Source organism: Perca fluviatilis, chromosome 14 (genome assembly GCF_010015445.1).
Source record: "Perca fluviatilis chromosome 14, GENO_Pfluv_1.0, whole genome shotgun sequence".
In the NCBI taxonomy this organism is placed as follows: domain Eukaryota; kingdom Metazoa; phylum Chordata; class Actinopteri; order Perciformes; family Percidae; genus Perca; species Perca fluviatilis.
In genome coordinates this window covers 27712246-27738703 of record NC_053125.1, presented here as the reverse complement: position 1 = coordinate 27738703, position 26458 = coordinate 27712246, and the positions used below count along the sequence as shown (strand labels likewise).

Here is a 26458-nt window from a genome sequence, read left to right as displayed (position 1 = left end):
AGAGTTTCCCCCAGTTTCTAAGTGCCTTTTGATGGTGAAGAATACTGTACTCACTGACACCTTGACTTTCTCCGCAATTTCTCTGTAGGGAAAGACCAACATTGTGTCACAACAAGTGTTATGATGGGCTGTCTCTTCCATTGTTAATTGCCTTTTTCCCACCATTTTTACAGCAACACTACTTTCTGCAGTACAATCATACCGTTTGCAGTCTCTAGTTATACGGTGTGTGTGTGGTGTGTGTGTGTGTGTGTGTGTGTGTGTGTCACACCTGTGAATCATTGAAATTTTTTTAGTCCTCATGAATGTAACGCAGCGATCGACAGCAATGCGACTCCCTCCCTCACCACATGGCGGAAATAAGAAACGTTTACAAAAGTTGGGATCTGTGGAAACAAGTTCTTTAATGAACAAATGTTTGTTTTTTGTATTTTAATAACATGTTGGTAGTGGTAAAGTACTTACAATCAGGCTTGGCTGTCACAGTGTCCAGGATGCTCACCAACAGCAAGACAGCAGTTACCACAGCTGGACGCATTGCTCAGGCCTCACTCACTCTCAGTGCTCCACAGCTGGAATATGATCTGAATAGGTGACAGTTTGAAGTGTGAATAGTTGCCCGCCTATTTCTTTACCATAGGCCTGTACTACGAAGCACGATCAACATACCCTGGATTTATTTCTATTGCCATTTCTAAGTCCAAAGCCGCATATTTTACACAAGAAGAGGAAACTATAATCCTACCGAAATGTGAAGAACAGACAGTTTTATAGGCAAAAAGCAATACTGTTGCTGCTTCCTAAGCCAGGAAAGAAAGCTGGCAATACATTGTCAGCGTAGGAAATGTGGAAATTAGACTTCTCAATATCACTGCCAGGCACAACAAGATTCCACCATAATTTAGGGTTCATACGCAGTTTAACCAATACTTATCCATGACTTTGTCAAATTTCCTTAACTGTGTTCCTGAAAATGTCAGTCGACATTATACAATAAGAATAAAAATCTGTGTTAAAGTTTTCCCTCAGAGGTTGAACTATAAAATCAATGACAATTTACGTGGTTCAGAGCATAGGCGCCGTTACCGTGGGTGCTCCGGAGATCGAGCACCCACGGAAAATACTGAGCACCCACGTGTGCCAGACTGCCAGTAGGCAACATTAATTTAAAATTGAACATTGCAGTTGGTGCTAAGTGGAGCGTCTGTCATAGTGCGATTGGTTATGTCGGTGGCATTGATTCTTAATTTCCCACGGAGCTCGTCGCTGTTACGTGTCAGTTGAACTTTTCATCTCCAATCCTATCTGTATGTGAGAAGTGGCTCTGTCCGGAGATGAAAGCCTACTTTACGGCTTTATTATCGAGTTAATAGGCATGTGTGTTCGCCTCGGCCGCTGTCCATTTTCTAAGGTTCTGAAATGCAAACAATTTTTGATCACTTTTTTATTTTATTTTTTTTAAAGGCCGTGCGCCTGTGCGGCGCATAGCTGCCGTCACGCCTAGTTTGGCTCTCAACGACGAAGTGTAAATGCTGCCTGTATAGGTCTTGTTAGCATGTCAATATGCTCGGTTACCTATCATAGGCTACTGGTTTCAAGTCATCGGTTAAACTAGCCATTCATCAGATTCCACACAGTAATCCCGTAGTGTTCTTGTGCACATATTTACAGCAATACTGCGGTGATTTATATGCTATAGCCACATCCATCAATATATCATTCTCTATTGTTTAAAACCATACAGTTTATGCCACTAACATCACAATTTTAATCATCACACAACACCTTATGTCTTCGTTAACTACATTGGTTGCTTTTTTAGTTTAAAAGGTAACAGAGGTTAACATGCAGTCTTTGTGGCTTACCGGCGTCTGCTCTCTTCTGTTGATGAACGAAAGTTTACCGCCATCGGCGAGTTTAAATGACGTTAGTACATCCGGGGTAACAGGAAGTGACCGGAATTATGAGTATTTCTTTTTTTGGCCGTCAAGTATCTTGTGACTTAGTGAAATGATTTTGTGAGTCATGTAAATAATCTTCGGTAAATTTCTAGCCTAATAGACCTATTAATTTAGCTGTTTGTAGCTTTTATTGTCTAATGCCTGAGCCACCCCTGTATTTTATTGTTTGTTGGTATGTTCCAATTCCAGGGGCTACAGGTGTATATAGCCAGTTTCAGTTGCTCAGGAGAGCTAGAGAAGGGAGGATGTCAGTCTGTGGAAGGCTCTGGTGACTAGTTTGCAAAAGTCAACTTATATACAGCTGTATCTTTGCATCACATTTGTAATAATTTGCATTTTTCAAAATTCCATAAATTTTCCAATTTTTTCAAAACGTATGAACCGTGATAATTACACTTGTGCGCTAAAGAAGCTGACAAAGATAACAAGTGACCCACTGTTGTGATACACAAACTAAAGAAGCTGACAAAGATAACAAGTGACCCACTGTTGTGATATACAAAACACTGGGTTGAACCTGAAGTTACCTCGGTAATCGCAAATCTTGCTTCAGAGTATAGGCCTCAGGTCAGACACTTCCTGGAGAATTTTCTCATGATGATAACAAGACTTCAGGAAAAAAGTCTGCCACATAACTCCCAATAAAGCCACAACATGTACACTTCATATACACGTATTTCAACATTCAGCTTTTGTGTGGATTAAACAAACAAGATAACATTAATTAGTTGCATAACATGACCCTCGCCCTATTCTTCCTGTATCCTCTGGTAATTTCAAATAAAGCTGCTTTAATGTAACTTATAGTTTCATTGTAGTGATAGTTGATAACATTAAAACTCTTGAGAAATATGTCTAAATGCTCGTTTGTTTGCATCTCAACCAGGAGACCATTCAGGAACATAACAACCCTTAAAGCCGTATGTCGTGTTTACACTTCAGTTTATGTTTGTAATAAACAAACAAAATAATGTGTTAACTCTTTGTTAGTTTGACATAGTTCTTCACGTTCAAACAACAACATTCAAACACTTTAGAAATGTGTCTAATGCTAATTTGATTTGCATCTTTACCAAAAGACGGTTGTTTCTGTGTGTCTCTTGGAAAGACTGATATAGTTAGTGGAGGACACCAGGGGTCTATTCTTGGACCCCTGTTGTTCAGTCTGTAGACACTGCCATTATGTCACGTCGTTCAGATATAATCACATCATCACTATGTTAGTGTAAAGATGTTGATACCACAACATTACGTATCTCTGATTCCAGGAAACACTGTCTTGTTTTACATTTAGGGAAATATTAAGAAGAGGAAAAACCTGCCTACAAGCAGCTCAAAGCTCATTAATCAATATGTTATGTCTTCTTTGGCACATAACCCCATACAATGTGTAGAAGATTACCAATAAAATATAATCCTATATTCAGGAGCTTGCACCAGGAGACTATCAGACTTTAGATTCCAGCTTTCACTGAATCAGCTGTGAAATTAGGAGGCAACTTTATAAAGACATACAGTACATATTTATACATACAACAAGAATCTAGCCCATGCTCACCACAAATGTGTTCTGGTTTCTCGTTGCTCCTCTGTTTGTCAGGTGGTTCTTCCTCTCACTATTATACTCATCACTCATGCCCTCTGGACATGGTAATGGCTCATTTGCATATGGTCAGTTATAAGAATAAACAGAACACGAAAGTATACTCATGCCCCAGCGTGACACAGACTCTTGTTTGAGGTGTGTGTGAGAATTTCCTCTGCAGAAACTCACTTCAGCCTAGTTGGGGTTCTGTTTTATCTCCTAATGACTAAAATCTAAACTTTTAGTTTAAGCGTGTTTGCAGTAACAAAATTATCTTATTACACAAAATTAGAAGTTGGATAAAACTGATAACATACGAAAGTAATAAGTAATGTAAATGCATTCTGTATTGTGATTACATTCTTTTACATGTGCAGCTCATACTGCTCTATTTGCTTTGCTGATACATAGTTTGCTATATTGGCAGGATAACAGCTATATAATATTGTTTGTTAATCTGTGAGACCTAATTTAGCCTAAACTCATTTCAGTTTGGTTCTTTTCCAACTCCCTGACCAAGGTGTGGCTCCACAAAGAGAGCAGAAGTAACACTCTTTTATTATTCTATTGTTCTTCTGTGAACGATGCACGTTCCATATAGCCCAGCTCTGTCGTATTTGTACTGTAACAAATCAATAGAAGATAAAACTTTATCCCTTTGGTCTCATCAGCCTGCCACAGGCTTTGTACATTAATGTTGACCTCAGAGACGAAAACCAGGACAAAGGTCAACAACCTAGTTGGCTATCCATCTCTGTTTGGTGGCTGTTGGTTTCATGAAGGAGAGAGACCAGAAACAAATTTTCATTGAGGCTAAAACTATGTTGTCTAGTCTATTCAGCTTCAAATCGCTACAAAGTCGCTACAAATTTTCATTCAGACCTTTACAGGTATGGGATGAAGATAAGAAAACATTAGTCCCATCTGTTAATAATATCCTTCTCTCTTCTGTGTGAGACGATGGGTCTGTACTGAGTTCAGTTTAGCGTAGTGTAATCGCCTCTGTTCTAGAAACTGGTTAATGAACATTTTAATTCCTCACTTTGTATGTAAGAGCTTAGAGGGAGTTCACATTGATGAGAACCACCAAAGATTGTTTGCTTCGACAACATTAAATATTTAAAGTTGAAGGGTGGGAATGCCAAATTCCGGAGACCCGGAGACTACATGAACCAAAGGGCCATTTAAAAGTTAATTTAGGGACTACAGTTCGTTGAATAATATTTGGTTTCCCACCCTTCTTCTTTAAATATTTAATATTTTTCGAAGCAAACAATCTTTGGTGGTTCTCATCAATGTGAACTCCCTCCGATTTCTTACTTATAAAATGAGGAATTAAAATGTTCAATAAAGATTTTCTAGACCAGAGGCAATGGAAAAGAACCAAACTGAGCTGGGTTTAGGCGGAATAAGGTCTCACACATGAACAAACACAAATTTAAGGGCGCTAACCTGCTAATATAGCAAACTGTTTATCAGCAAAGCTTTTAGAGTGAGTTTCCACCTTACAATCAAACATAGGAGCAACGAGAAACCAGAACACATCCGTGTTAAGCTTCTTTTTCTCTCTTCAATGTTTTTTTAGGCTGGGGACCCCTTAAAGAGAGACGAAGCAGGGACCCCCTACTAATATTTTATAAAATTGAGTTGCAAATTAAACTGGGCCTACAATAACGTGTAGGGCGGCATAAAGCCTACACATACCTTTGTATGGTGCATACAATACTAAGGTATTGAAATATATACAATACAATAAACATATTCATATATTTATACATTATGTTTTAATCTTATACACAGTTAATCCTTACATTTAATTGTGGATGGGTACCTTACGTACATCAATGTTGTGTAAATAAAATAAAATCACAAATAGGACGATTTCTCTTTGCTATTAATGGGTTTGGGCCATGTTTATGTATATTTTCAGACATCTTTTACCTTTTTTATTTAATTTTTTATAATTAAACAGTAACTTGGAGGTCACCCTGTAGTAACTCTGAGGAAATCTGTCCGCTTCTGCATTCATGTTCCAGTGTTTTATTTGTGTAAAAATCTTGATCAACTTCTTACAGATGCATTTCTTTTAAACATAACTGTGGAAAAACAATTGTTCTGCAACAGATTTCATTGTGACAACATTCTGTGGGCGCTAACCTCTTTAAAGGATACACATTCTGTATGTCTAGTCCAATCAATAAATTCCATCAAAAGTCCAATTTCAATCTAAATCCACTTCTTTATCTCTGTTTTTTTTCTGCTATTATTATCACTGTACAGCCATTTGAATTGTCATTATGTTATGTTTAACAGGTGCTATACACATATAATTTGATTGATTGATCAAGATCTATAATTTGATTTCTTATATTTGACACTGAACGTGAACAGAGGCAACTGAGGCTTGTCTTCACAACTTGAGATGGTTGAGACCAGTGGCGGTTCTACATTGAATGACGCCCTGGGTGAGACCCTCTTCGAGTGGTAGTGACCGTTCCATTTGCGAGAGCCAGAGGTGAACTGTCCCCCGCGCCCCCCACCCCCTTTCCTTTCTCACATGGCTTCTGTCCACAGGTACGTCTCGCTGCAGCACGTGGGAAGGCAGATGTCCCCGCCTTTCCGCGGGCTGTCAATTCCCCACACAGTGAAATAATAGATAACAGAAATAATAATTCTTTCTTTAAGTTCTCGTGCCACCCCCCATGTGACATGGCATGGCTGCCCAGTTCGCCAGTGCCAAAAACTGCTGGTTGAGACTGATAAAATAACTGTAAATAAACTGTCATACGAGCGCCACCTGCTGTGTTAATTGTGGATTAAAATCAGCCCTGGGTTATGGTCGATGTTTTCTTTACTGCATTCAATGCAGAAGAGCTGATCCCTCATGATGTCTATATTTTTGAACACTTAATATAATATAAAATATAGAATAACCTAACTGCTTGCAATTTAAGTGACTTTTTAATTTCTGAGGTCATTTTCAAAGCTTCTCACTGGAAGTAAGTACTTGACTCACACTGCTCTCTGAGTGTTAGAACAGAAGATTTTTTTAATTGACTACTGTTTTGTGTGCAGACATTTTTCTTTTGTTTGCATGTGCAAAATCTGCTATTAAAAATGGTAAATTAAAACATACATATTCATACATGATGACACATACACATTAAAACTTATTTACATAAAAAAAAGTAATAGTGTAGATTGGAAGCTACATTAAAAGAAGCAGCAGGTAGTCAATGGTGGAGCAAGCGCGGGTCGTTGACAGTGTTGCACCCCGGAAGTTGTTGAGTAGATTATCTAGATCATAATTTTATAGCGTATAAAACATTTAAAAGCAAAAACAAAAAAGCCAAATCTTTAAAAGAGCATGCAGATTATGTTGTGCATTTGAAAATGAATCATGATTATAATAGAGTGAAAATAACAGTTTGCATTGTCACTCAGAAATGTTGTTATTTGAAAGAAATTGAATACATTTCAGGTGTGTGTGAAAAGAAATATTGCAGAAACTCACTTCAGCTGAGTTTGGGTTCTTTTTTATCCCCCCAGTGACTGATGTCAAAACAATCTAAACTTTCTCTTTTATTCTATTTGCAGCAACAAAATGATCACATTACACAAAACTAAGACCAAGACATTAGAAATAAGTAGGTAAATGCATTCTGTATTGTCACTTCACTCTGTTACACTCTTAGCTCATAATGCCAATCTATTATCTTTGCTGATGCACAGTTTGCTTTATTAGCAGGGTCAAACAACTTAATAAAAGTCTTGATGATGGGGCATCATCTGTGCATGCTGAAATGATACGGTGAAAGAGCTGTTCCTGCAACACAGTCTCACTCCCTACTCGTCAAATGTATGACGCATGGTCAAGGACCCTGGCGTCAAGTTTCAACGAAATAGGGGTACCCGTTATTTTTCGACGAGGGGGTCCGTCAGATAGACATTCATGTTATTCCCTCACCGTCGGATATCGACGAAAGAAAAAAACACGCCCCCCGCCCCTTAACTCGAAATCTGTGACAGTTATTATTGGTATTTTTAGCCCAATAACCACTGTTTTAATCAACATTATTCACGAGATATTATCATGGTTTATATGTATTTATTTTAATGTTATTATTTCGGGCTATTTCGACCAGGGAAGCTGGGTTGCTTTTTTGTTGATTTATATTTTTTAAACTATAACGCTACATCTATCAACATTTATTTAGATGTTATCATGGTATTCATTTCTTTATTTTAATAATATTATTTCGGTCTTATTACCGGTGAAATATTACAGTATATGCTGTAATACAGAACATTACGATATGACCCGAGCTGGACGCATTCAAAGCCGATATCCCCCAATGCAATGCGGCCATTAATTTCAAAGAATCGGGCAGCGATCAGAGGGTCTTTAACGTCAGGATCGCTTCAATATATACAGTCAGTGATTGTGTCACCAGCAACAACACGTTGCTCAGTTTTGTTCTTTGGCGTTCCATATTGTTCCAGTAAGTTATGAACCATAATAACGTTTAAACGAATTCTCACGTACAACGTGGAACATTCTTTCACAGACGAGGTGTGGAATTCCCACGTCACTTCCGCGGATTCGTTTAAACGTAGACAAATAAATGAAACTGTATTTTAATATTATAACTATCTTTATTGTTTAACTCCTCAAATACAACATTAGAAAAAAACATTAATATTACGAATATTATATATTTGTATCTTTTTTTTTTTTTTATATATTTGTATCTTCGTATCCGCTGAGCGGGACGTACTACGTCACTTCCGGAGTTTTCCGCGGTTTCGTTTAAACGTTATTATGGTTCATAACTTACTGGAACAAAACTGAGCAACGTGTTGTTGCTGGTGACACAATCACTGACTGTATATAATATATTGAAGCGATCCTGACGTTAAAGACCCGCTGATCACTGCCCGATTCTGTGAAATTAATGGCCGCATTGCATTGGGGGATATCGGCTTTGAATGCGTCTAGCTCGGATCATATCGTAATGTTCTAATTACAGCATATACTGTAATATTTTACCGGTAATAAGACCGAACTAATATTATTAAAATAAAGAAATGAATACCATGATAACATCTAAATAAATGTTGATAGTATGGCGCTATAGTTTAAAATAATAAATCAACAAAAACAACCCTTAAAAAAAAAAAAAAAAAAAAAACTAAATAATATAGCAATAAAAAAAAAAAAAAAAAGTGGATTATATTGGGCTAAAATACCAATAATAACTGTCACAGATTTCGAAGTTAAGGGGCGGGGTGAGTTTTTCTTCGTCATATCCGACGGTGAGGAATAACATGAATGTCTATCTGACGGACCCCGTCAAAATAACCCATGGCAAAATTTACTTCGTTGAAACTTGACGCCAGGGTCCTTGACCATGCGTCATACATTTGACGAGTAGGGAGTGAGACTGTGTTGGTTCCTGACCTGTCACAGAGCGCCCTCTGCGGGGTTTTTGGTGAATTGAAAGCTGCCCCAGCTCGCAGGATAAAATCAATTATTCTTAAATTGCTGTGCAGCTGCAATTGGAATTCCTAATTGTGTAATGTAAAATATTTACAACACACTTTCTTTTAAAAGAGCATGCAGATTATGTTGTGCATTTAAAATTAATTTTGGATGATCAAAACTGATTACACTGTCACTTAGAAAACAAAATTTAAAACAGAAATTAAAGACATTTCACTGAACCAACTGTTTTATTTGACACTTTTACAAGTTTCTTGTTGATTAATAAAAAATAAATAAAGACACACAGGCAGGGACAGGTGATTGATAGATGCATCACTTTATGTCATAGTCAAATAAACAATTAACTTTTTTAGAAAACAGTTGCAGAAAACCAAATGGATTTTGGGGAACAGAACCAATGGAAGAAGCAAAACAATCCATACATTACACGTGTTGTCATTTGCTTTGTAATTGCTGCATTTTTATTAAAAAATATATACCTTTTCCCAATTTCCATTTAATAATTAATTTTTTAAAGCGTTTATTGCCACTTCTGTCCGTACTCGTCTGTAAATTTAATCTCCTGCTTTTCCTTCTTATAGTCATTATCAAAAGCTGTAAACACTGGTAGATGGTCGCTGATGTCATTGATCAGTAATCCACTGATTGTGTTATTTTTTGTAATATTCGTAAATATGTTGTCAATCAAAGTTGCACAGTGAGATGTAATCCTGCTGGGTCTAGTGATCTTTGGATAGCGGCTTAAGTGTTTATAAAGTCTTCAGTTGGTTTGTGGTTATTTTGATTAAGCATATCTATATTAAAATCCCCACGGATGAACTTGACCTTTTGATTTGACATTGTGAACATTTCTTCCATCCACCCCTTAAATAGTTCAGTATTGGAACCTCACGCTCTATGAATATAGCTAACAATTACATTCTTCTTCTTTTTTATGCAGATTTCAACTGTTAAACATTCTAATAAATTTCCTATTGCAGTTGTCATTCCCTCTACCACCTTACAATTGAGGTTTTTGTCCACATACACAGCCAGGCCTCAGTTACACAGTTTGCTATATTAGCAGGGCACCCTTAAAATTGTGTTTGTTCATGTGTGAGACCTAATACAGCCTAAACTCAGCTCACTTTGGTTCTTTTCCAACTCCCTGACACTCTTATATTTTCAGACTGAGAGACCATAAAGTCTGTACTGAGCTCAGTTAAGTGTGACATCGCCTCTTTTTTAATTTTAATTACTCAATTTTCTTCTAAAGTTAATTTTTTGGGCATTTTCAGCCTTTATTCTTACACAGCAGAAGACATGAAAGGGGAAAGAGAGGGGGAATGACATGCAGCAAAGGGCCGCAAGTCAGAGTCGAACCCGGGACCGCTGCATCTAGGTGTAAACCTCTATATATGGGTGCCCACTCTACCAACTGAGCTATCTGGGTGCCCTTAATTGCTCACTTTATATGCAAGAGCCTTGAGGGAGTTAACATTGATGAGAACCAGCAATAGTTATTTGCTTCGACAACATTGAATGTTTAAAGATGGATGGTGGGGATACCAAATATTATTCAACAGACTCTAGTCCCTACGTGAACTTTGAAATGGTCCTTTGGTTCATGTACTCTCTGGCAGGCGCGTAGTCAGTAATGGGCCAGGGCGGCACTGGCCCGCCCACTTTACTCACTGGCCCGTCCAGCCACGTTTGATCAAAATACAGTTTGCTATTAAAAATATTCAAATGTATGTTAAAAAAAGAAGAAATAAAAGAAATAGTAACAGAACTAGTTGTGTGTGTTTAATGTCAATGGCTTCTCTTTAACGTGATATGGACAGTTTTCTTGGATGGAATCCAGTGTAAATAAGGACGACCTTTTCTGCATCATTTTCAGACATTTCCCCAGCGGAGCTGACAGCCCATCAGCCAGAGAGGATTGTGTTTGAGTGCTGGAACTCACAGAGCTAACATGAACTAAAACGTGTTTCATGCTTCTTGCGTTATTATTTAAGTTACCTAGTAACATCGTGAACACTGATGATGGCTTCTAGCTGAAACGTGTTTGTGTTTTGCCCACATTAAAGAAGAAGATAACTTATCTGTGAGTGAAGTAGTTTTTAGTTTTCTTTGATCCTGTCACTGCCGTAAACGCGATACACTGTCTAAGATTTGGAGCTGTGCTGGCCACTTTTCATCATATCTTTCATAATTCAAACAATGCTTGGCAGGAAGTTTTCATTCTTTGATTTTATTTTACTGCTGGTAGCGCATTTGCCGCTCATGATCTGACCATAGTCCTGAAGCAACAATGCTGTTATGAATGCACAGAGGATATGTTACATGTGCGATTTCTGTCTGATCTATGTCATGCAGTATGTAAACACCTTCTCTGCTGTTTGGGTTCATGTTTAGTTGCCACTTTTGCAATAAAATGGTTAATTTCAAAACAGTGCTGTGCAGAGCCATATTTTAGCCTGAATAGGTTAAAATTGACAGGTTTTTGTCTATATTGTTGTGTACAAACTTTTTAGACTGAGCTTTGTTGGTTGAGCATGTTGTAGACAGTACTGCTATAAGCTCAGCAATTTTTAATTATTTTTTTTTTTTTTTTATTGCCGTTGTAATGCAATATGTTGGAAAGTAAAATTGTAGCAGTTTTTTTCAGTTTGTCCTTTTTGCTACTTCGTCTTTTTGAAAATGGCCCACTCACTTTTGTACTGGCCCGCCCAAAATACTATTTCTGCCAACGCCACTGCTCTCTGGGCTTACTTGAGCACAGATTTTGAAAAAATGTTAAGCTGTATATTTTTCTCAACATGTTAAATGTCATCTTTGGTCACAAGTAGAGACAATTGCTTTTAGATGTGATGCGTGCAGAATAGTTATGTAAGTCTTAGGTGTAACACTGGTGGAATGCATGAAACTGTGTTCATTGCTCGTTGATAATTATCACATCTGAGTTTATGGAGCTTGTTCATTTGTCTAATCTCAATGTCTTTACATGCTTATGCAGTGAAGTGCTGCAGGCTCATATAGGAGAGCTGTGTTCCAATAATAGCAGCCTGAGGGGGACAAAAGGGCAAAGTAAAGAAATCGGTTTTATTTCAGCCGATAGAAAACCATTAAAATATGTCCGCTCAGCTCCAAGGATCGAGACATTTCTATCTAACAAGAGATAAAACACAGACCAGTTTGTTTTAATGCTTCAGGCTTTTAATTTTTCATAAGACAAGAAAGAGGAGTTCACTCTAAAAGAATACATGTCAGGTTGTGCTAAAAGCAATCATTTCATAACACATTCAGTCTGCTCTTATTAAAGGCAAAAAGCCTCAGAGAAAGTCCAGCTCCTTATTGTCACCTGTCGCTTCCTTCCTTAAGTAGCGTTACAGCGATAGAACAGAAATAAAGATATGAAACTTAAATGAGACCGTTCAGCTCAGATGTGAGACTGACGGAGTAAAGACAGATGTATTGAAAGGCAGAAACACAAACACACCTCCCCCAGTGTTTGGGCTTTTTACAGGTACATTATGGTGTCAGACCAGGCATCATCAGGGTTTCTTGGCGCAGACAGACGGTCTTTGTGAGTCGCACGGCATGTCATCCCAGCATTTCTGAGCTGCATGTATAAAAAAAAGGTGAGTTAGCGAATGCTAGTCAGCGAATGCTACACATAAACAAAAACTCAAACTGTTAAACGTGACTAATTATTCTAGATGGGTACAGTTAGGTAACACTATGATCAATGATAAGTTACAGATCATTGCGAAAACCGTAAATGTTGTAATACTGTGTACGGTTAACCCACCTACTGATTTGATAAAACAAAAAGATATCTGACTCAGAAAGACTTTTTCGCTCAAGATACAATATGTTATATGAGCTGTATCACTGTTACTGTACGATAATCAATATGTCATTTTACCTCCAACATTTATTTGCAAACAATTCTGCCTGCCCCCGAGGTTATTATGCTCTCCACCACACCAGGTGGAGTAGTTGAAAGGTGTGCCATCGCTCCAGAGCCATTTCTTTTCCTGGATTAAAGAAATAAATTGAGTAAGCCATGAAATAAAAATCTTTGTGTACTGTAAGTGAGAGTATTGGTTTTACACGCCGAGAGTTGTGACAAACGTGATTTTTAATGCTGCACATATCTTGAACTAACGCTCAGAAAACTGCAGGTTCGCTGCAACTCTCACTTCATTTGAATCATGGATGATGCTGTCTTTTAAAAAAGAGAAGAAAAGTAATTGTTCATTTCTTACACAGCAGTGCAACTTTTACTCTTGTATTTCATTCCTGTCTTATGCTATTTTACCTGTTTTTATATTCTCTTTAACAAATATATTTTTGATTTATTATTTTGATTGGTTTTATCTGCTCTTTAATCTTTTATGAAAAGTACTTTAAATGGCCTTGTTGCTGAAATGGGCTCTATTAATAAAGCTTCAGGATTACTTCCACATTGAATTGAGTTTCATAAGTGTAGGAATGCAGCTATCACATCCATCTTACTAAACAGGCCTATAATTGTGTGTTCTTTTTATTCCAACTAGCTGAATGTGTACCTGAACAAGCAAATAGCAAATTTTTTCGATTTCATATCGGGCTTCTGCAAAATGCATAGATTTGCCTTAATTTATTCAGAGTGAATAAACTCGTGAAAACAGAAGTATCGTCATGTAATCCATTGATTTCAACAATGTAACTGTATTCTAAATACCAACTATTTAAATTGTAACTGTAACGGAATACAGTTACTCATAATTTGTATTCTGAATACGTGCCCGTTACATGTATTCCGTTACTCCCCAACACTGTATATATATATATATATATATATTATATGTTTAGTACACAATAAAGCGTCAGTTTAGTATAATATATAATAAAAAGTATGTATATTTGGTTTGCAATATTTGTAACCTGTGCATTGATACCAACATTACCTCTTGTGCATCAGTGCCTCCAATCCAGGTTACTTTGTCCTCATGACTGTTGGCCTTGATCAGCCTCTGAAGCTCTTGATATTCCAGGATGTTGTGAACGGACGCAAGGTTTCCTCCCATGGACTCAGTTTTTCTACAGTACGGGAGACAATCAGACAGACAGACAGACAAAGAGAGGACTTGTTAAAGAAAGTAAGAAGGACGATACCAAGTCAGCAAAAGATGCCAAGAAACCAAATGTCCATGTGCATGCAAACAAAATGAACTTGTTGTAGAGGTTAATGTCGCCAACATTACCTCAGCTTTAGCCCAGGTCATTGGGCTTGGAATGTAGAGGAAACAACGGCCATTGAACGTAGACCAACCCCCGGAGTATCCTGCTCTTAAATACCACCTGACAGCTATTTGTAGGAAAAAAGTTCACTGGGTAATGTGGAGGTTCCAGTTAAAGTCTCATTAGGTAGCACTTTTATATTACAATTTTAAATCCATTTATTTTGATAGTATGAAGATGTTATAAATGCACAATAAACACACAGCATAGTTGAAGTCATCTGGTCTGAAATCCACGCACCTGTTTGGGCTTTATCGGTCTTTTCCTCTGGAACAGCTGGAAGAAGTTTGACACCGCAGTTATTGGATTGGATTGTTACGGTTTATTGGCAATAAATACATCTGTATCACTTAATACTCACCATCAGCTCCAGTCAAAGTCATAATGACACAAACCAGTGCAAACACAGTCAGTGTCTTCATGGTGAAGGTGATAGCTTTAATGCAGAGAGACAGACATGTTACTGATACTTGTGTAGGGAACAGACAATGCCTACTGACTTTAAGTCAGTAAAGGAATGTCAGAAGATGATATAGAATGTTTGTAACAAAACCTGCTGCAGAATATCCTCTTCTTCTCTTCTTTCAGCTGTCCTGTGACAAGGTGCTGAACAAGAGGAAGACCAGCACTTAAATACAGCTACTTATCTAATCATCACTCAAAAAAACGGGAACTGACAACACTTAACTATGACTTTTAGTCATAGTTATATTATATTAATTTGTACTATAATTTCCACTGTTCATCATACCAACTGCAATATTTGTGATGAATCATATTTCTCAATATCTGTAAATCTCTATTACTGTTTCTGTTGTCCAACCCGGCAGCAGCAGATGGCTGCCCACCAAGAGCTTGGGTCGAGGTTTCTGCCAGTAAAAGGAAGTTTTTCCTTTCCACTATCGCACCAAATGCTTGCCCGTGACTGAGAGTACTCAGTGTGATAATGTGTAACTGAGGGTTTCTTGTGGCCTGGATACCAGCTGAAATTAGCCCCGCCCACAATATTCGAGGTCGGGAAGTTCCGCCTGGACTTCGCTCCGTTGAGAAGCAATTATTGCCCGAACAGGATCTGTTCAGACCAATCAGATTGTCGGACAGATGATCAACAGTAACAGAATCAACTTCGTCACCAAAGAACGCTTGGTTGAATTTGTTTACAACAGGTGGCTGCCACGTGTAGCTAGATTAATTATGTCTGTGTCGATTCCACCATGCGTCTGTTATAGAAGATATCGACAAGGCATTCATTTTAAAATCCTCAACCGCCTGTCTCAAACCAGCTGATGGTGTGGCTACAACTCAGCTGTTCAAGTGGCAGAGGCTGGTTTTAGAGGCTTCACCTGTTTCAGCGGCCAATAGAGAAGTCAGCTGGTTGTCACGACTGACCAGGAGACAGACTGAAGTGATGAGTAGATCTTTAATTAACAAAGAGTCAAACAAGGAACAGGAAGCAACAGGCAGGAATCTTGTAGCTGAGCAGGCAGGTGTAGATCAGCGGCAGACAACAGGAGACAAAGCACAGGTACGGCAAACTTGGATTGAGCTGGAATAGCGTGTCAGTCAGAGAGTCATGAAGACATGTATTTAAGACCCGACAAAGAGTGAGTGTGTCTGTGCTGCTTAAGTAGGTGGACATTGATGAGATGCAGGTGTGAATCTGATGTGGTGTGATGAAGTGCAGGTGTGTGCAATCAGTACTGAAGGAGATTGTGGCCGGATAGGGGAGTGAGTGCGCGGGGAATGTGAATGGGAAACAACAAACGGAAAGTCCATGTAACCCTGACATTACCCCCCTCCCACTAGGCCGAACGCGCGTCAAAAAGGCAAAGCCACGAGGGCGGGCAGCCTGGAGTCCCGGGTCAGGAGCCGGGACAGGGGCGCATCGCGGGACGGACTCCAGGCTGTCCCCCAAGACCAAGGGCGGAGCGTGCGCCGGGCGTGCGCCCACGGGCGGGCCTGACCCCTCTGGAGGCCATGGCGGAGGCGGCCCCTCTGGAGGCCATGGCGCGGGCTGACCCCTCTGGAGGCCATGGCGGCGGGCTGACCCTCTGGAGGCCATGGCGGGGGGCGGATCCCTCTGGAGGCCATGGCGGTCCTTGGAACCGTGTCGGCAGGACCTCCACAGTCCCCTTAGAGGGGTATGGCCCCCAAAATTTTCCTGGGGAGGCTCCCGGGATGATGTCCAGGACAGGCAATGAGGGCTTAGAACTGGGCTGTACCCGCGGTGAGGGCTTTGAACCGGGCTGTACCGCGACGAGGCGTCGACCGGGCTGTACCCGGGCCAAACGTGGAGCGGGGCTGAGCGAACCAGCGAAGCGGCGGCGGAGCTGGGCTACCAGCGAAGAGGGCGTCGAGCCGGGCTGTACCGGCGAAGAGGTCGCCGAGCGGGGCTGTACCAGCGGCGAGGGCTTAGGAAGGGTGCTAGCTAGGTGGGGTTCAGGAAGGAGGCTAGCTAGCCTGGGCTCAGGGGAAATGCCGCAGCGACGGGGGGGCCCGGGCGGGGGGGGGGGGGAGCAGCTACACTGCGGGACTCCTAGGAACTCTGGGGAGCCGCTACACGGCCGGGACTCTAGGAACCCTGGGGGCCGCATACTCGGCCCGGACTCTAGGAACTCTAGGAGACCAGAGGACTCTGGGACACTAGAGAGCTCGGGACACTAGGAAGCTCTGGGACACTAGAGGACTCTGGGACACTAGGAAGCTCTGGGACACTAGAGGACTCTGGGACACTAAAAGGACCCTGGGACACTAGAGGACTCGGGGAACCTTGGGACACTAGAGGGCTCGGGGAACCTAGGGACACTAGAGGACTTCCGGGGACACTAGAGGACTCGGGGAACCTAGGGACACTAGAGGACTCGGGGAACCTAGGGACACTAGAGGACTTCGGGGACACTAGAGGACTTGGGGAACCTAGGGACACTAGAGGACTCGGGGACACTAGAGGGACTCGGGGAACCTAGGGACACTAGAGGACTCGGGGACACTAGAGGACTCGGGGAACCTAGGGACACCTAGAGGACTTCGGGGGACACTAGAGGACTTCGGGGACACTAGAGGACTCGGGGAACCTAGGGACACTAGAGGACTTCGGGGACACTAGAGGACTCAGGGACACTAGAGGACTCGGGGAACCTAGGGACACTAGAGGGACTCGGGGAACCTAGGGACACTAGAGGACCGGGGACACTAGATGGCTCGGGAACCTAGGGACACTAAGAGGACTCGGGGAACCTGGGGACACTAGAGGGACTCGGGGAACCTAGGGACACTAGAGGACTTCGGGGAACCGGGGGACACTAGAGGACTCGGGGAACCCGGGGGACACTAGAGGGACTCGGGACACTGGGGAACGGGGGACACTAGAGGACTTCGGGACAATAGAGGACTCGGAGACAATAGAGGACTTCGGAGACAATAGAGGACTTCGGAGACACTAGGGACAATAGAGGACTTCGGGGACACTAGGGACAATAGAGGACTCGGGGACACTAGGGACAAAGGGAACCGCTACCTAGCCTAGAGTCAGGGGAATCCAAACCAACCGGGACTCAGGAAAGCCACCAGCCAGCTGGGACTCAGGGAAAGCCACCAGCCAGCTGGGACTCAGGAAAGGCCACCAGCCAGCTGGGACTCAGGAAAGCCACCAGCCAGCTGGGACTCAGGAAAGCCACCAGCCAGCTGGGACTCAGGAAAAGCCACCAGCCAGCTGGGACTCAGGGAAAGCTACTAGCTAGCTGGGACTCAGGAGAAACCTGCTACAGCTGGGACACAGGGAAGCTACTACTAGCTAGCTGGGACTCAGGAAAGCCGCTAGCTAGCTGGGACACAGGGAAGCTACTAGCTAGCTGGGACTCTGGAGAGAGGCCGCTAGCAGCCCGCGTGTCTGTGGAGGCATGGAAAGAGCTGTACATCGGCTCAGAGGCAGGAGGACTGCACGTCAGCTCAGGGTCAGGAGAGCTGCACGCCGCTTCGGGGGTCAGGAGAACCGCCACGCACGCCTCGGGGTCAGACACCGGCTCGGGAACAGAAGGGTTGCTAGTCTCTGCAGGGCAGTTGCTGTGAGCAGTCTCGGCTGGGCAGTCGCGGTGAGCCGTCTCGTCTGGCCAAGCGCGGTGAGCAGTCTCTGGCTTCTGGTCGACTGGGCAGACGCTTGCTGGCTTCTGTCCGACTGGGCAGTCAAATGGCTCCCCTGCTGAAATGGGCCTGTGGTGAGGACTTTGGCACCGGATCGGCTGGCTCTGGATCGGCAAGCGCTACCGTAAGGGAGGAACCACAAACCCAAAGGGCTCCGGTCCAGAAACTCACTAAACGGCAGTTTTAAGTCCTTGAGCAGCAGCATCCGAGCAAGTGGGTCATCTAACCCGCTCCAGAACTGATACTTCAAGAAGTCCTCCTCCCAGCCCGCATCTCGATAATAACAGAGGTAAACTGCAACAAAATCTTCCAGAGTGTCTCCATTTTGATTAAACAGCTGATCTTCCATGGCGTCCTCATCCATGTCCATTTTGTTCTGGTCGTCGGTCTTCTGTCACGACTGACCAGGAGACAGACTGAAGTGATGAGTAGATCTTTAATTAACAAAGAGTCAAACAAGGAACAGGAAGCAACAGGCAGGAATCTTGTAGCTAAGCAGGCAGGTGTAGATCAGCGGCAGACAACAGGAGACAAAGCACAGGTACGGCAAACTTGGATTGAGCTGGAATAGCGAGAGTCATGAAGACATGTATGTAAGACCCGACAAAGAGTGAGTGTGTCTGTGCTGCTTAAGTAGGTGGACATTGATGAGATGCAGGTGTGAATCTGATGATGTGGTGTGATGAAGTGCAGGTGTGTGCAATCAGTACTTGAGGAGATTGTGAGCGGATGAGGGGGAGTGAGTGCTGGGGAATGTGAATGGGAAACAACAAACGGAAAGTCCATGTAAACCTGACACTGGTAAAGTCAGATATAAACTATATGAATAAAATGATCATTAATCCATTTTATTTCTGCGTTACAAACAGCTTCACAAAATGGCAGAGTTTTAGATGGAGCAGACCTTAGTAGCGTTGTATGGTGGAGCGAGATAGAGAGAGACTGGAGAGAGAGCGCAGCCGGGCGTTAGAACAAAGCTATGAATCAGAGAAATAAAACCGATAATAATAAGCCGATTCATCTCTAGAAACGCAACTGTAGCAAGCATCTCGCTATCACTAACGTTATCCACATTTATATTTACACGCAACAAATGATATATCCAGCTTCAAAAAAGTCTAAAAGTCGGAAGTTAGAATGAATGCATTGTGCAAAGAGTGGTTGCTATGGAGACGGTACACAGTGTTGAGTTCTGTTGCTCTGATTGGTTGTAGGTCTATCCAATGAATGCAGAAGAATTTTCTTTCCCGGTTCGGTTGGAACACGCCCCATAATCACAGCCCAATGGAGCGGTTTCAGACTCACATTCTGACTAGAATCTGAGTAGCACCACGTCAGGCTAGGTTTCCTATACTGTCTAGACTCAGGTTTGGCTGTAAAATAAAGACACAGGCTTCCAATGCCGGAACCAAGACGGTGTCACTCGGCACTGCACGTCTCACTTTATTCAACCCCAACACAGCCAAACGTCAGAAAATACAACACTTTAGCCACTTCCATTTTTCCCGTCACAATCAAAGCTCTACGCTTACTGCAACTTCCTCTTAAGCCTCAATAGAGAGGTTACACAATAAAATACCTTACATTAGTATTGCATGTCCGTTATGGCACGTACATTTGTGGAATATGCAGTGAACATAACCAAAGTTACATCACATTAACTTTAACATTAACTACCCGCAAATTAAAACCTGCAAACGTTAGCCCAGTGCATAACAACAATTGTTTATTACTGAACAGAAATCGTGTCAGAGTGTTGTATAAGTAGCATACTGTAAGGTTGAGGATGGCCTTATGCAATATGCTCTATTCCACTAGATAAATGTATATGTCTTGGCAATGAAATATATTTTTTTTCAATTAATATAGGCTATTTACCAGGCAGGGGCCTGTGCAATGTCCGAATCTTCTGGGTTAAAATGGAATTACAGGTTGTTGTTGCACTGTCTCAGATTTTGTTCAAACCATGTCTATATCAACTCTATCCTCCTCTCCTGGCCTCAAGATTGGCTGTCACTATTAGATATTATACTGAGTGCATTCTATCCCAAATGTTTATCAGGAGCAATTTGCTCCTTCTGCAACTGTCACATGCCAGACAAGAGGAGAGAGCGAGGCCATCCCAGACTACAAGACATTCTATTCTTAAACACAATATATTTCTACACCTTGAAATTACTTCAGTTTTACAGCCTGAAAATCACATTATCTGGGAAGCAATATTTGGACATTAATATGATGAAAAGTATTGTCCATAGGCAGCCCAAACTTTGTAGGGTGGAAGACAAACATGTCAATATAACTGAACCATTACAAGTTTGTACGGCGTGCCCTAGATTTGGAAAAAAGTGTTAAAAGACTGACATTAAGGGTAGCATACACTTTGAGTAAAATCTAAGAGGGTGCAGCAACTGTTTTCCTGGATTTGGTCTAATTTCACACAGAATGCAGCTGCATGTCATTTTGCTCAAATCCTCCCACTCAGTGCTCAGTTTTTACATTGACTCAGGCAGGTTAGATAGAAAGCAAAGTCTACTTAGACAGTGATACATTTTGAAAAATAAAAATTGTGTTTTGCTTAAATATCTTATCCTTCTGCTATTACGAAAAACAATTTGAGCTTTTTATTGGATTATCTCTTTTAATGTGATAAAAACATGAAATGGTATGTAATTTAAGTTTTAAAATGGACCTTGAAAGTACTTGAATTTGACCTTGGAAAAGGTGTACAAACCCTGAGTATATATTTATACATACAACAAGAATCTAGCCCATGCTCACCACAAATGTGTTCTGGTTTCTCGTTGCTCCTCTGTTTGTCAGTTCGTTCTTCCTCTCACTATTATACTCATCACTCATGCCCTCTGGACATGGTAATGGCTCATTTTCAAATGATTGGTCATAAGGACAAACAGGGCACGAAAGTACACTCATGCCCCAGAGACACAACCCTTGTTTGAGGTGTGCGTGAGAATTTTCTTCTGCAGAAGCTCACTTCAGCCTAGATGGGGTTCTGTTTTATCCCCCAGTGACTGAAATCTAAACTTTAAGTTTAAGGGTGTTTGCAGTAACAAAATTATCTTATTACACAAAATTAGAAGTTGGATAAAAATCTTTTGTTTTCAGGCAGTTTCTTACAAAGTCTCTCTCTCTCTCTCTCTCTCTCTCTCTCTCTCTCTCTCTCTCTCTCTCTCTGTGAAACGGTCAGTACTGACCTTAGTTCGGTTGAGTGAAATCACCTCTGGCCTTTTCATAGATTCATTACAAAGCAGTACAAGAAAACCTGTACATTACAACATGTATAGTGTAATGTGTATTGATACTTCTGTGAAAGATGCACGGATAACATTTCGTTCCATATCGCCCAGCCCTGTTGTATTTGTACTATTACAGAGTAATATAAGACAAAACTTTATCCCTTTGGTCTCATCAGCCGGCCACAGGCTTTGTGCATTAATGTTGACCTCAGAGATGAAAACCAAGACAAAGGTCAACATCCTCAGTTTGATATCCATCCCTGATTGGTGGCTATTGGTTTAATGAAGGAGAGAGACCAGAAACAAATATTCAGTGAGGTTTTTCTAGTCTATTCAGCTTGCTGTCTGTCTCCAGTTATTTACAGTAACTCAACCCATGCAAAGCACTGATGGTGAATGGCATCGCTACAAACTTTCATCCAGACCTTTACAGGTATGGGATGAAGACAAGAAAACATTACAATATAAAATACAGTGACAATAAATATATCCATTATTCCGAGCAGTTTCTTAGTTTTGTTTTTGCAGTCCCAGGCGTGTAGGTCTAGATGGAAACAGGGGTCCATGCGCACTCCGTTTTTTTATGCCACCTGATTTTTTAAAATCCTTACAGTGTCTATTTTCAGAATCTGCCAGGGCCCAAATAAGTGAACCCAAAGGCTTCATTTTTTAACCTTTCGTTGCCACCCCGACCGGAACCCAAAAATTAAAAAATGATATAGAAAATGGCATAACATTTGAAGTAAACAACATACAGAGACAAATGAACACATTTCCCCATACAATTCTGATACAAGGAATTTAATGGAATGGTTACTTTGACATTTGATAACATGTTGACTCTGTGTGTTTTTTATTTATGGCCAAAAATAATAAATAATAAAAGTTGACCTAAACTACTCATCTTCCTCATCATCACTGAAGAGATCTTCTGTCTATTTCTTCCAACACTTCATCGTCATCATTATGTTCATACTCTCCATCCTCTTCACCGACAAGTTGTTGTTGTTGGAATCAGCTACCTTGTCGAGAGCTGCCTGCTCTTCTGACTCTGCTCTCTGAGCCAGTACCTCAACAAGAGAAGGAGGGAGGATGGGTCCAATTGTCCAAACAGGTTCCAACACCTCCTCCTCTCCTGTCTTCTCCCAGCCCATGCCTGGATCATATGGTTTGGGGCTCTCGATTATTGCCTCATATGCTCTCTTATAGCAGGCAACTCTGTAGTTGGCTCTCTGTACATGTGGGATGAGACAGACTTTGGGGGGTGGTAGGCGTTCCAGGTCTACTTTTGACTTTGAGTCCAGGACTTTGTCAGCACCGACCATTTTTCTAAGCATCATGGCTCGTACTGCGTCAACTGATGTCATCCGTGCTTGGCCATACATGATGCATGTGAAGCTCTCCATCTCCCGTTGAAGCTCATCTGTGACCAGCCAGTCTGCACCAAGCTGCCTGAAAGCATTGTGGAGTTTGTAGCTTCTTCAGGGGATTCACCTTTCCTTTGCCTTTAAAAGCGCTGGCGAATCATCTTTGAAGGCACTTCAGCTGTGTTACAATGTTTAATTTTCCCCATGGTATGTATGAAGTATTGAGCCTGAAAATAAAACAAAAACTTTAGCTAGCTACCAAGTAAGCTACCAGCACTGCTAGTCAAGAATACATATTTGATTTCCGAAAGCCTGTGATTATAGTAAAAACTGTTGAAAAATTACTTTAAGTTATGACTACAAAGGTATAATTTTAAATACTTATTGAAATTTTTCCAAAAGAGAGAGCAGTGGGAAATGGCGATCTGCGGGTACCAACCGACGACCACCAACTGCCAACTGCAAAATCCCAACATTCCAAAACTGGCAGTTGGTGCTCAGTCAGCTTTTTTGACCGTTTTTTCTGTAGTTTTTTTCTGTAGTTTATTTATTTATTTTTTTATGTTAATTGGCTTTGTTTTGTTTACTTCAAAAGTAAAGCAATTTTAAATTTCTTCAGCTACGGGATAGGTGCAGTAAAAGGTTAGAATAAACCCCATTTCAGGCTGCTATTAGTATAATAAAAATGTTGTCAAATGAGCTTTTATTTTGCTGTTTTTGACCATAGATGGTCAAGATGTTGTAAAATATAACAAATAACTATTTCCCTGGATCAGAATTGTGTAGAAAAATGTGTCCATTTGTCTCTGTAAGTTGTTTACATCAAAAGTTATGCCACTTTATATCATATTTAGATTTTTCGGGTTTGTTGCAAAGGGTTCAAAATAAAGCATTTTGGACATTATTTCAGCTTGGTACCCAATTTAATCTGAAAATAGACACTGGAATGATAAAGAAATAACAGGTTGTGAAAAAAAAATCACCCTATGCGCTTGAGAAAACAAAAAAGTAGTTGATCCTCTACACGTCTTTGGCAAGTTTTTGCTATTTTTGTCCAGAAATAGAGTCAATATGTTGTCAAATGTCAAAAATAACCATTCCATTAAATTCATTGAGTTAGAATTGTATTGGAAAATGTGTTCATTTATCTCCGTATGTTGTTTACTTCAAATGTTGTGCCACTTTCTATATAATTTTTTTTATTTTTCGGGTTCCGGTTGGGTGCAGCAAAGGGTTAAAAATGAAGCCTTTGGGACATTATTTCAGCTTGGTACCTGGCAGATTCTGAAAATAGACACTTTAAGGATTTAAAAAAATCAGGTGGCATGAAAAATGCCGGGGGGTGCGCGTGGACCCCTGTTTCCATCTAGACTATGGGCAATCTGACGGGCAACGCGACAAGTTGGCGCAATCCTGTGAAACTGTCGTTTTTGTGCTTGTCACACGCACACGCCTGTTGCAAGAGCTGAATTGTCTTGAACTTTTCCCTACGCTGTGCAAATCAATGAAGAAGTGAGTGATTCTTGCTGTTTGTGAGTTCCTTAAATATAAAACTGTGTTCCAAACAGTTATCAGGACATAGACAGCAGGGCTTTTGTCGGTCAGAGCATCGGCACAAGCCTGTTTGTGAGTTCCTTAAATATAAAACTGTGTTCCAAACAGTTATCAGGACATAGACAGCAGGGCTTTTGTCGGTCAGAGCATCGGCACAAGCCTGGATTAACGCTCGTAATTATGACTATGCTAATTTAGCTAATGTTAGATATCAACATAACAGTCTGTGGTTAGGTGAGAATAAGATTACCACTATTTGTGAAATAGACCTTTTAAATAGATATATGATACCACATTCAAATAATGTTGATCAGTTGTACTGGCAGGAATATAGTAGTGCACAGATTCCCCATGGTCATTACGCATTGATCGCCTGGCGTTTACACAGGGAGCGTCTTTTCATATGAGGAGTGCAATGAGACCACGCTGATCCATGCGACTACGTAGGGGAAGTGTAGCTCCCCGTCTGAAAAGCCTTTAAGACAACACTTTATTCCTTAGGCCTCATCAGCCTGCCACTGCCGTTGTGCATTACTGTTGACTCAAGGGATAAAAACCAGGACAAAGGTCAACAACCTAGTTGGCTATCCATCTCTGTTTGGTGGCTGTTGGGTTCATGAAGGAGAGAGACCAGAAACAAATGTTCAGTGAGGATAAAACTATGTTTTTTAGCCTATTCAGCTTGCCATCTGTCTCCAGTGGTTACAGTTACTCAGCACATGCAAAGCACTGATGGTGGATGGCATCGCTACAAACTTTCATTCAGACTTTTACAGGTATGGGATGGAGATCAGAAAACATTACAATATAAAATACAATGACAATAAATATGTCCTTATCGCAGTCACTTTGTGTAACTTTACTTATATATAATATGAAACACTTACATTAAAAAAATGTATATATTATGTAAATTTTTGTTTAATTTATTTTACTAGGCTGAAGAAATGCTGATAAATGTCACCTTTTGTCACCTCTTGTTCTTGTCACCTCTTATTTTTATAATAAATCATTTGAATATAAAAAGAAAAGTTGACACTGGCACAATATTGACATGTTCAGAAGGCAGGAGTGATGAGTTTAATAGTGAGAGGAAGAGCCACCTGACAATCAGACAGAGGAGCAACCAGAAACCAGAACACATCCACGTTAAGCTTCTTTTTCTCTCTTTATGTTTTAGAACAGGGGTCTTCAACGTTTTTTAAGGCTAAGGAGCTCTTAGCTGAAAGAGAGACGAAGCAGGGACCCCCTATTAATATTGTATAAAATTTAGTTCCATATTAAACTGGGCCTAAAAAAACGTGGAGGGCAGCATGAAGCCTACACATACCTTTTCTATGGTGCATACAATACTAAGGTATTAAAATATATACAATACAGTAAACTTATTAATATATTCAAACATTATGTTTAAATCTTAAACATGTAGCACAGTTAATCATTAATGTAACTGTGGATGGCTACCTTACATACATCAATGTTGTGTAAATGAAATAAAATCACAAATAGGCCGATTTCAGCAAGATCATCAGGAAAAGAAGCAGAATCAGCAAGTGTACAGAATGTAGAGTCAGCAGTCCAACTTCGTCCCCGTGTTGTATCAATATTTATTGCGCACCGCAATGGTCTTCAAAGTGTTACATGCACAAGAATTCAAACTGTCCATCAAGTTCCATGAATCCAACTTTTAATAAACTTCAACATGAGCTGCTCCTAGTGTAGCGTAGTGGTCAAAAAACTATTCGTGATTCTCCAACTAGCAACGCACCATTACCTGCCAAAAGGCTCCAATGGAAATACACAACCCAAATCACATT

At 40.8% G+C, this 26458-nt stretch overlaps 1 protein-coding gene and 2 long non-coding RNA genes across 4 annotated transcripts; all 3 read right to left on the bottom strand.

Annotated features, from left to right (window-relative positions):
- Positions 1–293: 293 nt before the first annotated feature.
- Positions 294–3539, bottom strand: LOC120573436. Of its 2 annotated transcripts, none has more exons than XR_005641726.1 (3): positions 3520–3539; positions 466–584; positions 294–386 (listed from the first exon to the last, which is right to left on the bottom strand). It is a non-coding gene; the product is annotated as an uncharacterized LOC120573436 (long non-coding RNA). The 2 variants fall into 2 exon arrangements; XR_005641725.1 differs by lacking the exon at positions 3520–3539 and adding an exon at positions 1866–1946.
- An 8743-nt stretch (positions 3540–12282) lies between these two features.
- Positions 12283–14397, bottom strand: LOC120573332 (ladderlectin-like). Its single transcript, XM_039823020.1, has 4 exons — positions 14287–14397; positions 13990–14122; positions 12963–13074; positions 12283–12656 (listed from the first exon to the last, which is right to left on the bottom strand). Exons 2-4 carry the CDS (start codon positions 14107–14109, stop codon positions 12589–12591), a joined length of 300 nt encoding a protein of 99 aa, XP_039678954.1. The 5' UTR covers positions 14110–14122; positions 14287–14397; the 3' UTR covers positions 12283–12588.
- Positions 14398–14700: 303 nt separating this feature from the next.
- LOC120573333 lies at positions 14701–21272 on the bottom strand. The gene is made up of 3 exons (XR_005641688.1): positions 21245–21272; positions 14877–14929; positions 14701–14759 (listed from the first exon to the last, which is right to left on the bottom strand). It is a non-coding gene; the product is annotated as an uncharacterized LOC120573333 (long non-coding RNA).
- Between the last annotated feature and the right edge of the window lie 5186 nt (positions 21273–26458).

What these genes read in the sequence shown, in the direction of transcription:
- LOC120573332 (XM_039823020.1), bottom strand. Translation starts at nt 14,109, where the DNA reads ATGGGAGGAAACCTTGCGTCCGTTCACAACATCCTGGAATATCAAGAG. An exon ending in GAGGCACTGATGCACAAGAG is followed by an intron (nt 13,075 to 13,989) that starts GTAATGTTGGTA and finishes TCTTTAATCCAG; the next exon opens with GAAAAGAAATGGCTCTGGAG. An exon ending in TTTGCAAATAAATGTTGGAG is followed by an intron (nt 12,657 to 12,962) that starts GTAAAATGACAT and finishes TTATACATGCAG; the next exon opens with CTCAGAAATGCTGGGATGAC.